The sequence below is a fragment of the Danio rerio genome, chromosome 7 (assembly GCF_049306965.1).
Source record: "Danio rerio strain Tuebingen ecotype United States chromosome 7, GRCz12tu, whole genome shotgun sequence".
In the NCBI taxonomy this organism is placed as follows: Eukaryota; Metazoa; Chordata; class Actinopteri; order Cypriniformes; family Danionidae; genus Danio; species Danio rerio.
This window is the reverse complement of record NC_133182.1, coordinates 30,051,123-30,068,427: the sequence shown is the minus strand read 5'-3', so window position 1 is coordinate 30,068,427 and position 17,305 is coordinate 30,051,123. Positions and strand designations below refer to the sequence as shown.

The 17,305-nt window shown below is 34.2% G+C and overlaps 2 protein-coding genes across 2 annotated transcripts; both read left to right on the top strand.

Moving 5' to 3' along the window:
- Positions 1–7,394: 7,394 nt before the first annotated feature.
- Positions 7,395–9,176, top strand: nmbb (neuromedin Bb). Its single transcript, NM_001128756.1, is given in 3 exon segments — positions 7,395–7,586; positions 7,668–7,855; positions 9,009–9,176. Coding segments are annotated over 3 exon segments (411 nt in total). The 5' UTR covers positions 7,395–7,417; the 3' UTR covers positions 9,063–9,176.
- Positions 9,177–11,520: 2,344 nt separating this feature from the next.
- On the top strand, positions 11,521–16,818 carry tspan3b (tetraspanin 3b). The gene is given in 7 exon segments (NM_001082866.1): positions 11,521–11,701; positions 13,517–13,708; positions 13,810–13,884; positions 13,966–14,067; positions 14,148–14,300; positions 14,381–14,464; positions 16,593–16,818. Coding segments are annotated over 7 exon segments (762 nt in total). The 5' UTR covers positions 11,521–11,638; the 3' UTR covers positions 16,686–16,818.
- The last annotated feature ends 487 nt before the right edge of the window (positions 16,819–17,305 follow it).

The window sequence follows — 17,305 nt, the reverse complement described above, 5'->3', positions numbered from 1 at the left end:
TAGTCAATTAACTTAGGTTGCATGTTTTTTGACGGTGGAAGGAAACCAGAGAACCCAATATGAAACCATGTGAGCATGGGGAGAACGTGTAAACTCCACACAGAAACGTCGGCTTGCTTGGTAAGGACTAGAACTAGGGATGTTCTTGCTGTGAGGCAAAAGTGCTAACCACTAGGCCACCGTGCCACCCATCTGTGAAAGGAGGAGAAGTAGTGGTAGAAGGGGGGATTCTTTAAAACGAAGATGGCTGTCATATGGAACTTGGGGTACTTATAGTGGCTTAGGAATCGTCTGATTGGTGAATCATGAATTGAATAATGGAGCCGGCTGCAAGCAATCATGAGCACGTGATCCTCTCAAAATTAGTTTATAAATAAACCAACCAACTTCACGTAATGTGTTGTCCACTAAAAGCAGAGTCAGCATTTATTTATGCAACCATGTGCCATACTTGGATGTATCACATATATTAAATATCAAATATCTGAAATCAATGCATTTTTGCATTTCTACAAAATAAAAATTAAATAAACATTCTACTAAATAAATCTATATTCTCACTATAAACAGGTAAGAGACTGTCAGCACGATTAGGAATGTATCAGTAAAGTGTGAAGTAGATCTGTGTTTCACTGGGGAATGATATTTCAGATATAAATCATGTTCCAGAGTGCAATCCACTGTAGAAGCTTTTATTTCACATTATCGCTGGTTAAATAGGCTGAAAGACGTACCTTGTGACAATTAAATCTGAAGCAAAAAATAAAAGTTTTTAAAGTCACCGGTATAAAAGGTACAAGGTACAAAAGGTTTCTAAATAAACATGTAAAAATGTAATTAACAATTTGAAGAACAAAAAAAAAACAATATTTCAAAACAAATGAAATACATTTTTTTCAATAAAGTTATTTCTTAAAGTAAAGACCTCATTGTAAATGCACTGAAATTATATATTTATTTATATATCAAAATAATATTTAACCCCACTGAAACAAGCTATACAGGCCAGTTTACACCTATTCCTTATAGGTTATATCAGGTTGTTGTTTTAACCAAAAATTAAATAAAATGCTGTATAATGAAACCATTAAGTTATATTTTTATCTACAAATTCAACTCAGAAATTGGGTTTGACTATGTTTTACCAAAATTTGGGTTGAAAAAAACCATATTTTTTGTACATTTTTTGTACCCATTAATAGATATTTGTCCAATGAACTGAACTAATATGAAGGATGTGATTTAAAGGTTGTGTTATCAATCATTATCAATTATCAACATGTTATCAATTCTTTTGCAATGAGTGTACTGGAGGACATTTCCTTCTACTTTGTAGATCTGATGCATTCCCACATTATTATGCATGATACATTCAAAACCTTAAATAACCAATAGCAACTTTTTATGGCTGTTCAGAAAAACAATTGTATTCAATCTACAATACTTAGATACATACTGTAATTCCTCAATTGAAATTAATGTTAATAAAATTGTTCAATATCAAAGTTGCATTTGATTATTTGAATTAATGCACTGTCGTCATATCATTTTAATATCATTTTCTTAACTATTGTCAAACAAACAAGACCTTACTGGGTGCCACTCCTTATTATACAGTACTATTAAATATAACGGTTACAAGTATTCTTTAAAGAACCATTAATTTCATAGCATGAAAAACATTTTAATGATCCTCAGAATTTTTCTGTACTTTAGAAAGAGAAACATTTGTGTAACCTGTGGATGTTAAAGTTTCTTCATGGAAACATCACTGCCAATAGATAATGTATATTTTAATAATGTAAGTGTTAATGCAACTTGTCATAATAGGTATAATGTACTTATGGTTAGGGACAGGTTTAGGTTAAGGGATACAGTTAGCGTGCGTTTGCTTTGGTAGGGCCAAACTTGTGTAATAGTCTTGTCTTGTACATTCAGGAGGCATCATCTTTAGAGGTTTTTAGGTCAAAGTTGAAGGCACATTTATTCAGTTTTGCATTTGATGTACTCTAAGAAATGCTTGTTGTTGTAATGTTTGTACTTTGTTATCCATGTCATTTGTATATTTTACATTTCTATGTCTTATGTTTCTTAGTTCTTTATTTTGTTTCATATTTAAAGAACATATTATGTATGTACCTAGGCATTACTGGCGGTTCATTCCGCTGTGGTGACCTCTGAAATAGAGACAAAGTCCAAGGAAAATAAATGAATGAATGAATGTATAAAAGAATGAATGAATGAATAGTCATTACATAAACATTGTAAAAAAAAACTATGAAAAAAAGTTTAAAATACTTTTAAAAAATTACTTTAAATGACTTTGGTTTGGCAAAAAACAGTAGAAATGTCTGTACAACTACATTTAACACGTTTACATAAGCTAAATCTAAATTTTCTTGATTAAGTTAAAAAGAATAGTTTTGTGAGCTTCTGCCAACTTGTTACTTCTGGCAGGGCACAGCAGCAGAAAGACTTTTAATTTGAATTTTATCTTACATTTACCTACAGTAAATGTTTTTTTACCTACAGACTGTTTGCATTTAACTGTTATGTATACAGTTGAAGTAAGAATTATGTCTGATACCATTTTTCTTTAGGAGACGGTCTTATTTGTTTCAGCTAAAAGCAGTTTTTATTTTTTTAAACCTTTTCAAGGACAAAATTATTAGCCCCTTTAAGCTATATATTTTTTCCGACTGTCTACAGAACAAATCATCATTATACAATAACTTGCCGAATTACCCTAACCTGCCTAGTTAACCTAATTAACCTAGTTAAGCCTTTAAATGTCACTTTAAGTGGTATAGAAGTGTCTTGAAAAATATCTAGTAAAATATTATTTACTGTCATCATGGCAAAGATAAAATAAATTAGCTGTTAGAAATGAGTTATAAAAACTATTATGTTTAGAAATGTACTGAAAAAAGCTTCTCTCCGTTAAACAGAAATTGGGGGGAAAATAATCAGGTGGGCTAATACTTAACAAAATTCAAATGAAAATTCAAATGCCTAAAAAGATCAAATAATAAATCAAACTTTTAAAACAACTACCCAAATGAAAAATCAAGCAATCGAATAATAATTCAAAATGCATTCTTAAATGAGAAATCAAATGTATTTGATATTTAATTTTCATGAACAACAAAATCCTGCAATAATTAAATGACAGATCAAATGCTCAAACTACAGTATAATTCAAATAGAGGAACCAGTTTCTGGTCTCCTGATTACACACACACAGCTAGACTGTAAAGATTCACACATACACTTTGCTGAGTCTTGTTTTTCCCTGTGAAACATTATAAAGCATTTTTTCTTGTTTGTCCTGCCATGTTTTGATCCTTTTCTCATTTACCATTATTGTTGTTTTTCCTCCTGCTTGTCCTGTTTCTAATTCTGTCTATTTTATTGTCATTTGTCTCTGTGTTAGTCTTTTTTTTCTCTCGATTAAACTATGTTTGTTTGTTCTGATAATGTATTATTTCTTAGTACCAATTTCCAAATAAGTTCTTTTTGTTTATTTAACTTCAGACATTTTAGATCAATGCAACTGATGTTTTCAAAAGTTGAGTGAATAAGAAAAAGCAAAATGAAATAAGGATTATGTTTTTGTTGTTGTTGAACTGGCTTAATTTCTTTAGTGTATATTAACTACTGTAAATGTACCTCTTGTCCCATGTAGTGACCTTTATAAGTAAACTTTTCCTAGGTAAGTACAATGTATTCACAGGTTAATACTGTAAAGTGTAACTGAAATGAAGTAAAGATGTAATTATATGCAGCTTTATAAAAATTAAATAGAAGTATTACAAATACGAACATGTTTGTGCACATTGAGTGCACTGTATGAAATTATTATTTAATTATTAATGAAGCGTAAGTGCATGGCACTTGAAGAAAATTATATAGTGGGTTCCTGTACTGCAAAATACCATAAACATTTCTTACCTCTGAGACCAATTTGATCTGCCTCTACAGCTTCAGTTTATCCTGTCAAAACACAGGACACATCACTGCAAACGTATTAAAAATTGCAAGTACTAATGCCACGTGATAATTAGTTTGTGTTTATCACTTGCAGCGTCATAAAACATGAATCACTCTGCTTTCCCTTTCACACTTGAAGAAGTGTGTAAAAGTCGAAATGGCAGGGGTGAGAGGCAGGACAGGCTGAAGTTAACACTCTTTCCGATTCTGTTTACTACAGCTTACTTCTTATGTGGCTTATCATAAAGATAGGTGTTGAGGCAGGAGAAGTTTAGCACCTTTAAATTCTCAGCATTATTCAGCCATCATCAGCTTCCACACATCTGAGTTTTATGGCATGCTGAGTGAGTCCCTTATGAGTCACTGGCCCATGTATTTAGAACTGCAGAAAGAGAGAGAGAAAAAAGAAATGAGTCAAACTGCTCACTGGAGTTGCACTATTATGGTCTCATGTCAAGCCATGGGGAAAAGAGGTGTCACTGGTGGTAATGGCTTTGCATTTTCACCTTCAACCCTTGGCAAGTTCATCCAGCGTCCTCACCCTCTTCCTCCAATCTCTGCTGGAAACTGTGAAGGAAACATCACACACACACACACACACACATGCACAGGGGCAAACCAATTTATAAAGATGAGGAGAACTGGATAAAATCTTCTTTCAAAGAGTTGATTTCATTAATGATGAAGTTACTGTTTAACAAGTGATCCTGAAAATAAAGCATGTGCAATTGACTCTTGAAGCTGCAGTAGGTGATTGTCTTCAGAAACATTTTTTTGTTGTGCTGGTTGAAAGTCTCTTCACATTCCAATAGTAATGATTAAAGTAAATGATCTAAACGTGTTTATATGCATTTTTATATTCTGGTTAAGGCAAAAGACCAAAACAGTTCATCCAATAAATATTGTCAGGCCGATAACTCCAAAATTCTGATAACCCTCTCTCAACAAATGTCGATTTGTACATCTGCACAACTGTTCATGCAGATCTGCCATTTCCGTGCACATGTGCATGCTAAAACAAATGTTGAATCAAAACTTTTTAAAATCCTAAATGAATATTGGAGTTACTTTTGCACGCTGGATGAAGGATGACACACCATGGCTGAAGTATTTCCTTTAGACAGGTAATAATATGTTTTAAAGCTGATGTAGATTGTGTTGTTTTATGAATGGGTTATGTGCACAGAAGTGTTGTTCAGCCACTGAAATCTTCAGGCAAAAGATTGATGTGACTATTTTCTTTTGTTTTATAAGTGACCTTTGCATCAATAATGTAGATTTTTATTTAGTTTAACAACAAAACATAAGTAAATAGTGCTATTCCATCTAGCCTGCTTTACTGAGATTAAGTTTTATATTCACATCACATTGGTTCATTTTTTAACATTGTCAAGCTGGGACTTCTATATTGTTTACCTTGCTACTTAAAATATTTGTTCTGAAATAGCACGTAATTATGGCTTAGTAATAAGTGTAATTCCTGCACGCCGCCGACCAAACACCAAAGTCACTTTAGGACAAAACGCGTGAGAGAGTGAGATCAGCTATCCTTGCATGCATGAAGTATTGCACATTATGACAAGTTTAGCTTGAACTGAAAAAAGTGCTAGATATAATAGAGTTTTTTCATTGGGAATTGTAGTATTATAAAGTACTATAAAGTATTATAATTGGCAACTGACATAATCTATTCTAGTGGTTTGTCTATTATCATCTTTACAGTGCGCTTTCGTGATTTCAGGAGACGTGGCTTAGACGGCAGGTGAGGTGTTTTCATAGCTATTATGCTAACGGTTACCATTATGGCAGATCACCTACTGCACCCTTAATGAACGCGACTGCCATTAATATAATGCAAACTGTGTTTTATGTGTGTTAGAGTATTTGAGTCAGCTTTATGTCATACCATATCTGGAAAGTATTGACAATTTGACTATATTGCAAGACTTAAGATGAGATTGCTGAACCAAGCCTTTTTTTGTATTAAACAAACATATGGATACATTGTGGTGTAATGAACAAAACATTCGCTGTGATAATTATAAAATGACATTAAAAAATGACTAGTAATAGCATCAATTGAACCCAACCATTCAATCATCAATCAAAAAAGGGTAAAAATGACAACTTATTTATTCAGTGTTCTTGTTATTTAAGTATCATTACCTTTTTTATTTTTATAAATGTCTTAAAAATATACACAATATTAATCTGAACACACATAATATATAATATTTATTCATTTGTTCATTTGTTTTCCTTCGGCTTAGTCCCTTTATTTATCAGGAGTCGCCACAGTAGAATGAACTGCAAACTTATCCAGCATACTGTATGTTTTATGCAGTGGATGTCCTTCCAGCAGCAACCCAGCACTGGGAAACACCAATACAGTCTCACACACACTACAGCCAATTAAGCTTATTAGAAGCACTCATAGCATGTCTTTGGCTGTGGGGAAAACCAGAGCACCCAGAGGAAACCCACGCTAACAAAAGGAGAACATGCAAAATCCACACAGAAACGGCAACTGTCCCAGCCTGGGCTCGAACCAGCGACATTCTTGGTGTGAGACGACAGTGCTAACCACTGAGTTACTGTGCTACCATATAATATTTATATTTATAAATTATTTGTGAACTAGTGAACTGTGTGTGTGTGTGTGTGTTTGTGTGTGTGTGTGTGTGTGTGTGTGTGTGTGTGGGTGGCGTCTTTAAACTTGTGGAGGAAACCGGAGCACCCGGAGGAAACCCACGCCAACACGGGGAGAACATGCAAACTCCACAGAAATGCCAACTAGCTCAGCCGAGACTCGAACCAGCGACCTTTTTGCTTTAAAGCGATCGTTCTACTGCACCACCGTGCGCCCCGATTTTACATTTAAATGTGAAATAAAAAAAATGATTAAAGTTTACATGAAAATACTACTTCAGTTTTTCTACCTTAAACTTTGACATTTGATATGTGTCATTAATTTATTATAATACTTATTTTTGTTATCAATATTGAAATTTATAAGCAGGTTTTGATTTTTTTTTTCTGTTGTAAAAAGTGAAACCCTTTGGGACGCCAAGTTCAACAGATTTTCCTCTCATGTGAGCAACGTGTGGTGTGAGTGTTGTCCATGGTGCTGAACTGAACTCTGCAGTTCGAAAGAAATTGAGTCTGCAAAATTATATCACACGTCGGTTGGCAAGTGATAATTGCTTTTCCATAGGCTCCCTCATATTCCCGTCACGAGCCTGATGATTTGCTGTGATCGACAGCGTTGCGGCATCTGTTCGCTGGACGTTAAACGAACGCAACAAGTCATTACAGTGCACGACACCCAGTCATCCCTCCCATCCGCCCGATATAAAAACAACATCTGACGCCGACAGCCCTAATAGAGGGACGGACACCGAGAAGGAGACACCGACAGAGTTCAAAAATGTCCAGTCCAAGCGTATCCAGGTTTTGTTGCTGTGGATTCCTCACATACCTTGTGCTTTTCTCTTTTTACATTTCGAAAACGTCGTCAGTGAGCCTCGACTTGACTGAACTTAGAAACAAAGTTGCAAAGATCAAAGTAAACCCCAGAGGAAATTTATGGGCAACAGGTGAGATGCATCCATAACTTATTGTTGTGCTACATTTAACGTGCTTTACACATAGAACAGAAATGTGGTTTGACACTTAAGGTCATTTTATGGGGAAGAAAAGTGTCGTGGACAGCAAGCACTTGCCGACCGAGGATGAGTCCACGATGACAGCCGTCGAGGCTGCGCTGAACGCCCGGCAGGTCGAGCCCGAGGATGTTTTCCAGGAGATGCTGAGAGTCGCTCTGCAAACACACCTCGACACGCGCCACATCCGCCCGAACGTCCCGGTAAGAACCGATATTGCACATTCTGTCCATCTGAAGCTGTCTGATATCAAATATGAGACATCATATCATTGTTTTTTACTTTTAATGAGTCATTTATTCATTTTGTTCAAGGATTTAAGCTATATTGTTTGTTTACCTTGCTGAAGAAAACACTGAACAACAGCACACATTGAAAAATATTATTGAATTTACTAAACCTTTTTTAAGGAAATTACACAGAAAAAAAGATTTAAAGAAGATTTCTTGGATTTACATTTTTTATGTTAAGTGGTTGTAAATAATGTATTTGTTCTGAATTTTAACAGATTAAACCCTTCAATTGAACATTGCTACATTTAGTTTGTTCATTTAAATTACACCCATATAAATTGTTTTGCAACAATTTTGCAACAATTTATATGGGTTTATAACGTTTATAACGTTCAACTTGTTTGTTTAAAATCAGCCCATATAGATTGTTTGTAAACAATTTAGTAAATCCAATGAATCATTTCTTTCCCACTGTACAGTAAAATATGAGAGATGTCATACAATTGTTTTCTCAGTACTTTTAATAGAGCCTTAATTCATTTTGTTTAAGGATTTAAACTATATTGCTTGTTTACCCTGTTGATACAATGCATTTTAAACAATAGCGTACAACAACAAAAAAAAGAGAGAGAAAAAAGCATACACTCTCCAAAATAAAGGTACAAGAGCTGTCACTGTGGTGGTACCTTTTCAAAAAATACATATTTGTACCCAAAGAGTCCGCAGTGGTAACTTAAACGTGCATATCAGTGCCCAAATGTGCCTTAAATGTACCTTTGAGGTACCATTATGGACCCTTTAGGTACAAACATGTACCTTTAGAATAGGTACTGCCACAGTGACAGCTCCTGTACCTTTATTTCTGAGAGTGTACAGCTGGGTTCCACTGATCCTTTACTTATCAGCACCAACATATAAGTAGTGTTGTACGATACGAAATTTTCAAAAACTAAATACTAAAACTTCAATAAACACTAGCATCAAAACATACCTTATCAACATATGCTGTTTTTTCAGCTGGGTAAAATGTCAGTACTGCAAAAAAACTGCTGATATTATTATTGATATGACAATCACTAACAGAACATAATCAACATTTGACATTGATTTCTGGTCATTCTAGGAGACTGCAATATTAATGAAGATATTAGAAAGCTACATTCAAGACAATAAATGATGATGATGACTTCCGTCAGCTGAGATCTTCACAGTTTAATTCACTTGGAATTTGAAATTGCTTTTTCATCAACTGTAATTTGTTTCATAACTATGCCTAACCAGCTCCATGTCATAAAAAAGCAACAAGTTATACTTGTATATTTATTTTTAGAAGATGTCCAGAATTGTTTTATTTTTTTCAATGATTTGTATTAAATAAAGACCAAATCCGTGAAGTCAGTTGCTCCTGCATGCAACTACAATGTTAAAAGTGTCATAATTTGTATCTGAAATGTCACTATTTATTGAAGGTTTGTTTACATCAGGTGTTAAACAAGTGGTTTAACAATCAGGTGTTAAATGTTAAATCAGGTGCTAGACAAGAGGTTTGGATTTAGAACATTTGATTTATTTTAGATTTCATAGTTGAATGAGGTCCACTAAAAATTATCAATCAAAAAAGAACTTTACGGTATCAAATTAGAGCATGTTTACATTTGTACAGATACACTCATATACATAATAAAAATCTGTTATTGGTGAAGAATCTGAAGAATCTCCGTGTAACCCAAGATCCTTTTTCCAAATGTTCTTTACACAAAAGTATTCATTTAATTAATTTACGAATTGCTCACTGACAACCAAAAACGATTCTGTTATGTAGAGTGATAGTTAACTGTTATATATACAGTTATAAGTATATATTTTAATAGAAATTTACTGTACCTTGTAATGTAGGGGTGTTTTCCGTTGTTTTTTAAAGCTTTTAAATTGCATTATTGGTCCTTGATATCTGCTGCAGCTATTTTTAATGTGAAAAATTAGATTCCACAGTAAAGTTCCACAAAGTTGTTCTCCCCTTGTTCCCATGGGTTTTCTCCAGGTGCTCCAATTCCCCCCTCAAACACATGTGGTGTGAATTGGGTAAACTAAATTGTCTTTAGTGTATGAGTGTGAATGCGTGTGTATGAATGTTTCCCAGTGATGGGTTGCAGCTGGAAGGGCTTCCGCTGTCTAAAACATATGCTGGATAAGTTGGCAGTACATTCCACTGTAATGACCACAGATTAATAAAGGTGCTAAGCTGAAAAGAAAATGAATGAATGAAAAAGTTTTAGAAAGTGGCCTATATTATACCTCTATAATATTTAAACAATATAACATTTAGTTTGCTCTTGTAAAATATATTTCATAACATCTATTTATTTACAGTATGAAGCACAAATAAACACACCAGTTTTTGACCACTGTGTTGTACAATAAGATATAATGTAAAAGCATAGAAAAGATAATTGTAAAATAAAAAATATGAAATTTTAAAATTAAGGTGCATAAACTTGGTAATGAGTGTCAGTATTTTTGACTTGTTTTTGAATTCATAAATTAGTTTGGAACTGCAGCAAAAAATACATTTTGGAACTTTTTAAAGAGTGTAGGAGTGTATAAACACAATGATTGAACAGCTAACAAAAAGCAGAAATACACTTACCTGTGTGAATGATCTCAAGCAGTTCAAACAGTTGAAAATGACAAAGCTTTCAAACTTCCAACCACTAAAACAGAATGAAAATATGATGACAATAATGGAAGTATGATATCAGCATTAAACTATAGTACAGTAAGAATAAAGCAAGATTAAAAACTGACACATTGCTCAATACTGTGCTCTTATCTTGCCCCAAGAATGTACGCAATGTACAAAAAGTTCTAATTAACACCTAGCCTGCTCTGTATAAGCTATTTGTAGGTCAAATTTTGGTCTATGATTACGTCAATGTGAAAACAGTTAAGCATCGGTGTGGCATAACAGAACAACACATAATTCCAGTTCAAGCTCATTAGCATGTAAACAATGCAAATGGAACAAACAACGAGAACAATAGTCATAAGTTTGACCCAAAGCTGTCCTCCATTTACTCAACACGACACTACATGACATCATATCTCACATTTCTGTTTTTAAAGTCTTTATAAGGAAGTAATTTGTATTTGCATTTTTATTGTTAAGAGAGTTAGACAAATAGAAGAAAAATAGTTTCTCCTGCTTTCAAATGATAGTAGTCCTATAAGTGCCACATATTTGTTGCTCCTAATTGAAACCAGATATTTATAACCTATAAGAATCAAAGTAAAAAAATAAATGTGATTTAAATGACTAAAAAAATATGATGTTATTTATTTGAAACTAATAAATATGACTTAGGCTAATAAGGCTAGCTTTCAAAAACCTAATACCATGACAAATCAGTCAGAGTGGCGAGTCTGTCTTCAGACTCGCTATATAAAACCCTGAAAATTAATATTTATCAGTATAACTCAAATGACCACATGAACACCACTGGGGCTGGTGCAGGTTCTAAAGCTAGAAAGAGAGTTATAACGTCTAAAATACGCCATTTGACTGTGTCTTACCGCCTGCGTGAACTAACAGCACTCGGCTCTTCGCGGTATTGAGGTCAGTGGGACACGTGACTGTCGCTGTCCAGTTGGATGCTCTGTTGACTACAGGAGCCTGACAATCTCGCTCACGATATGCAGCTGCTATTAACGTGAATTTCCCTTTCTGGATCAAAATATATACTAGCCAGCGTGAAAATGGGACAATGTGGCGTGATCTCTTCAAAGACGGTTCTCGTCTTCCTCAATCTGATTTTCTGGGTAAGTAACCTACAGCAGGGATGCAGCGATTAGCGGGCAGTGTGCGGCATAGCTCTGCAGAGACGCAGAGGGGCTACAGCGAACGAGCTGTTGTTTACATGCTTATCATAATTGACATTCTTTTAGATAAATATGTTGTTTAACTTAAAACATCATAAAATGAATCTAAACCGGAAATTGCACCCGGTAAAATTCTGTATTTCTGTCAGTTTTATCCCCAGTGTGTCACGTACAGAGCAATTGGTAAAGGCGATGGATGCAACGAATAACGTTATCTAATCACAATCAAAACAAAATCATCTAATGAAGGCTGTTTAAGCATAAAATGCATAGTATGTTTGTAGATTTAGTTTATATGCGCAATCATACAAAAATCTGTCTATAAAATAAGATCCACTAGCGTTTGCAATGGCAAGGAAAATCCAAGATGTCTTTCCACAATATTATCGCACAGGGGGTTTAATGCAAGGGATTTTTTGTAGCATTATGTTGTTTATTTATTCAGAAAATACTAAAGCTTTTTTAGTGCTTCAAATATCTTGATATAGAGATGAACAGAGATATCAGTCTAAATTACAGTTATTTATGAGCTGTAGCTGATTAAATTGTTAGTACTTTATTGTTAAATCAATACCTAACATTACTGTTAGCCTAATATCTAAACTGTATATAATTGCGTGGTTTGAAATGAAAAATAACTAAAAATGTATGATTTCCAGTTAAATGCACAAAAGCATGTACATTGATCTCAAAGGGGTGCTCAGCCAAAATATGTACATAACAGCAAAGATAAAGCCGGCAACATCAAAGCTCCAAAAACATCTAATTTACTAAAAGATCACATAGCGTGTGACATGACTCCTCATAATTCGACTGATGAAGAGGCTGTATTCTTGAAACATCACATGCTACATGATAGCCTTTCAGTAAATAAATGTGATATTTTTGATGTTTGGTTTTGGTGTTGTCACCTTTATATATGTTTTTTTTTTCCAAAACACAGTTTGCAACACTATTTAACATCATAAAAAACCTTGACATAACTCTAAACGAAATCAAATGTTTATTTTTTTTATTTGACTTAAACAATAAATAGAAAGAACAGCAGTAAAAAACTAAAATATTTTAAAGCCCTTTTTGACTTTTCATTTTCACTGACATACTTTATTGACATATTAAACAATTTTTAATAAAACAAATAATACATTTTATAGACAAAACATGCATTTTTTATTGTATAAAAATTATTAGGGAATTAGGAATTAAAGCAGCATGTTTGATTTGAGAGATAATTATAATAATATTGACGATAACATAATCTTAGAAAATGGAGATTACAAACAAAGATCTTTTACACAAAACTATATATTTTAAAATAAAATATTACAAACATTGGGTAGCACTGTGGCGCAGTGGGTAGCACAATCACCTCACAGCAAGAAGGTTGCTGGTTCGAGCCTAGTCGACATTTCCGTGTGGAGTTTACATGTTCTCCCCGTTTTCCTCCAAGTGCTCCGATTACCCCTACAAGGTCAAAAATATGTGCTATAGGTGAATTAAGTCAGCTAAATTGTCCATAGTGTATGTGTGTGAATGAGTGTGTATGGATGTTTTCCAGTGATGGGTTGCAGCTGGAAGGACATGCTGTGTAAAACATATGCTGGATAAGTTAGCGGTTCATTCTGCTGTAGTGATTCCAGATTAATAAAGGGACTAAGCCGAAAAGAAAATGAAGGAATGAATTACAAATGTTATTCTACATGTCAATATAAGTGTGATTGTGAACTAACAATATTTCACTTGCTCTCTTTCCAGGCTGCGGCAGGTATACTGTGCTACATAGGAGCATATGTTTTTATAACATATGATGATTACGATCATTTTTTTGAGGATATCTACACTTTCATTCCTGCAATGGTGATCATTGCTGTCGGCACTCTTCTTTTTGTCATTGGTTTCATCGGCTGCTGTGCCACCATTCGAGAAAGCCGCTGTGGCCTGGTCACGGTAAACAACAAACTGACACCCTTTTACTTTCACACGTACAGCCTTAATGATTTTGAATACCGAATCTGTCCTGATTTTTCTCATCTGATTATTTTCTGCAGTTTTCTGCAGTGCTGCTTCTGGTCTTTGCAACTGAAGTGGTTGTGGTGGTGCTAGGTTATATTTACAGAGCCAAGGTTGGAAATAATTAAATACAAGTATATGTGCATGCATAAGTAAGAAAGTATTAATATTAAAGCATTTTTTTCCTCTGAAAGGTCGAGGCTGTGGTGAATCACTCTATTCAGAAAGTATATAATGAATACAAAGGCACAAACACAGACGCTCCCAGCAGGGCCATTGACTATGTGCAGAGACAGGTACTGTAAGGCCGTAAGTTTCCTCTCATTGTCATCTCTCTCATGTGTTTAATCTAAACTATACAATCTTTCACTTTTAGCTTCACTGCTGTGGCATTCATAATTACTCTGACTGGATGAACACTCATTGGTTTATCGAGTCCAAAAACAACAGTGTTCCAGTGAGCTGCTGCAAACCTACCATCAGCAACTGCACCGGGACATTAATGCGTCCCGGAGACCTTTACCCAGAGGTAATGTACACTCACACACTTTCTACAGAGCTGCAGTCCAGAACTATGAAATGATAACTAATGCGGTGTATTTGTCACAGGGGTGTGAAGTTCTTGTAGTCAAGAAGCTTAAGGACATTATGCTGTATGTCATTTTGGCTGCACTGACATTCGCTGCCATACAGGTAAAAACTCATTTGCAGTTAAGGTCAGCGGTCTTAAAAATGGTCTAATATGTGAGTTTAGCAGTACACACAGGGAAGGTAAAACAGAATAGCAGAAAATAGAAACACCGGATTATGGTTGTATTTTCTTTACTTCAAACTAACATATCATAGTAACAGTTTCATAGCTACTCAATAGCAAAAACGCGTGTATGAAAGATTCCTAATTTAATCAAAATTGACAAAATCTACTTTGTTAGCTCACAGTGTTCTTCTCGAGGTGACCAGTTAATACAGGATGTTTAAGTTAATCCACTGATATTTTAAGTTAATCCACCTTGATAATCTTTCATCCACAACTGAAATCTTTATTTACAAGTTGTTGTCTAAGCTGTCAATTTGTAGGCTTTGGCAGAATATCCTTAAGGCCCTTATATACTTTACAAATATGAAGAACAAACTGAAATGATGTAATTTTAATCAAAATCCAACTAAAACAAAGTTGGTTTTGAATGTGTTTCAGCAGTTTGAAACAGCTCACCAGAGCAAACATTTTGAGGGAGTTCATTTTCTTAATACCTTTGAACTACCATTGGTCAGTGTTGATTACGCAATCAGTGGGTGTGTTCAGGAACTCCTCCTTCTTTGACCATCTTGTACTTGGAGCGTAAACGCCAGTGTTTCCAAAGTGGAATTCAGGTTTCTTTATTGCATGCTTGGCGATAACCCTTTCTGGAGATCTTCAAACTACACAGTGCACATTTTGAAGGCTTTCATGTTTACAACACTGCTTGAGGTGTCAGCATGGGGTGTCACATTGTTTGAAAAAAGTGTTGAAAGAAGTGTTGAAAAAAAAAACAAAGAATGAAAAGAACTTTGTTTGAAGTATATCAGGGGCTTTAGCCCTTCTCTCTCCAACTGTTATTTTTCTACAATTTAAAGATGACAAGGGGAGTATTAAAATAGAGTATAACCCCACCCTCAATTACACAATATACACAATAAAGAAAAAAAGATTAAAATTTGGAAGAAACTTCCAAGATCATGCAGACATTTAATCTCATCACTGGGCTATCACATCATACTGACCAATCAAAGTCAAGCATTCGTGAGAGCCATGTAATATTTTGGTAATAAAAACAGGTTTATTAAGACGTCAGTGCTGTCATTCTCCTTTAAAAAGGTAATGAATGATATATTGTTGGCTAATAAAAAATATATATTGCTATTAAAAAAAGTTTTTTTAGCATGGTGGCTAATAAATCCATAAAAGAACACTTTCATTTTAAAAAATATGTTTGATATTTAGATGTTTACAAATTATATGCAATTTTTCATTATATGTAGTCTTTCAGTGTACTTTATGTTTTCTTTATCCTTTCCTGTTTCCTGCATAGATGCTTGGGCTGCTAAGAAAAAATATATATTGGTAATAAAACATATTTTTATTAGCATACTGGCTAATAAATCCTTCCTTTAAAAAAAAATGGGTGAATTTTACAGTTCCTCTAATGTCAAACAGTTGAGTTTTACCATTTCTAAATCTATTCAGCTGATTTTTGGGTCAGGTGGGGTAACTTTTAGCTTAGCATAGATCATTGAATTGGAGTATACCATTAGCATATCACTTAAAAATGACCAAAGGGTTTTGATATTTTTTCTATTTAAAGTTTTAGTCTTATGTAGTTACACTGTGTACTAAGACTAACAAAATTGAAAAGTCGCAACTTTCTATTTAGATATGACTAGGAACTATACTCTCATTCCAGGGTAATAATCAGAAACGTTTCTGAAGTACCATGGCTGCAGAAGTCACAAATATTGATAATGCGTAGTGCCTCAAAATCTTTGGACGTTACCTAGCTGTAACTATTTTACAATTTTAAAAACAAAACTAGCTGTATAATATATTGTGTGTTTATGTAATCATTCTCTAAAATTTCATTTACAGACCTGTATATTGGTCACTGGCTTTCAAATATAAAGAGTTCCCAGTTACAGTTTGCATCTCTGGTCTTCAGTCAGACATGATTAAATGTTCAAGATCGTCAGATGTGAACAGACAACACAATTGAAATACAGGATTATCATAGTCTTTTAATGCACTGTACTTCATGTTTTCTTTATTGTTTTCTGTTTTCCTGCACAGATGCTTGGGCTGCTTTGTGCATGTGTGGTCCTCTGCCGTAGAGGTCATGACCCTGCATACGAGCTGCTCGTCAACACGGGTGTAGATGCCTGAGTGGTACTGCATGGAATCATGGGAACGGCTGGTCCTCCCAGTCAGTGTACTGTACAGGTTTAATCTGAATCAGGCTACCACTTTTCTACACTAGTATTAAAACATATAGTATAGCTTTGTTTGACAAAAAAAAGAAAGCTTTGACAGCTTGAATAGCCCCATACTGATAGGATTATGTTGCTAACTTTGATAAAATACCTGATTGTTCCTTTATTTACCACACTACTGATATTTGCTAGAGCAGAAAATCAACATTCAGTCGTTTATTGTATTGTAAACATTTTACACTAATTGATTCCATGTGTCATGGTGATAATATGTTTTATTTTATGTGGTTTTTTGGCCAAAGAAATGTTAAACTGAGTCACTGGCTGACAGTTTAGATTTTTTTCTCCTTTATTATTTATAGTACGAGTTGTAGAAGTAATCCCTTTTTAGTTATAATGAAGAAGAAGGACAAAAAGATAACTTAACTGTTACAAAATTGTGTGCATTTACATTATTTTGAAGCATCTTCCTCGCCTCTCATTCAGGGTTTGCATTCTTACATTGTGAAAACAAATAATGTGTAATTAAAATAAGGTTTTCATAATAAAAAGTAATATAATATTTTTAATTGG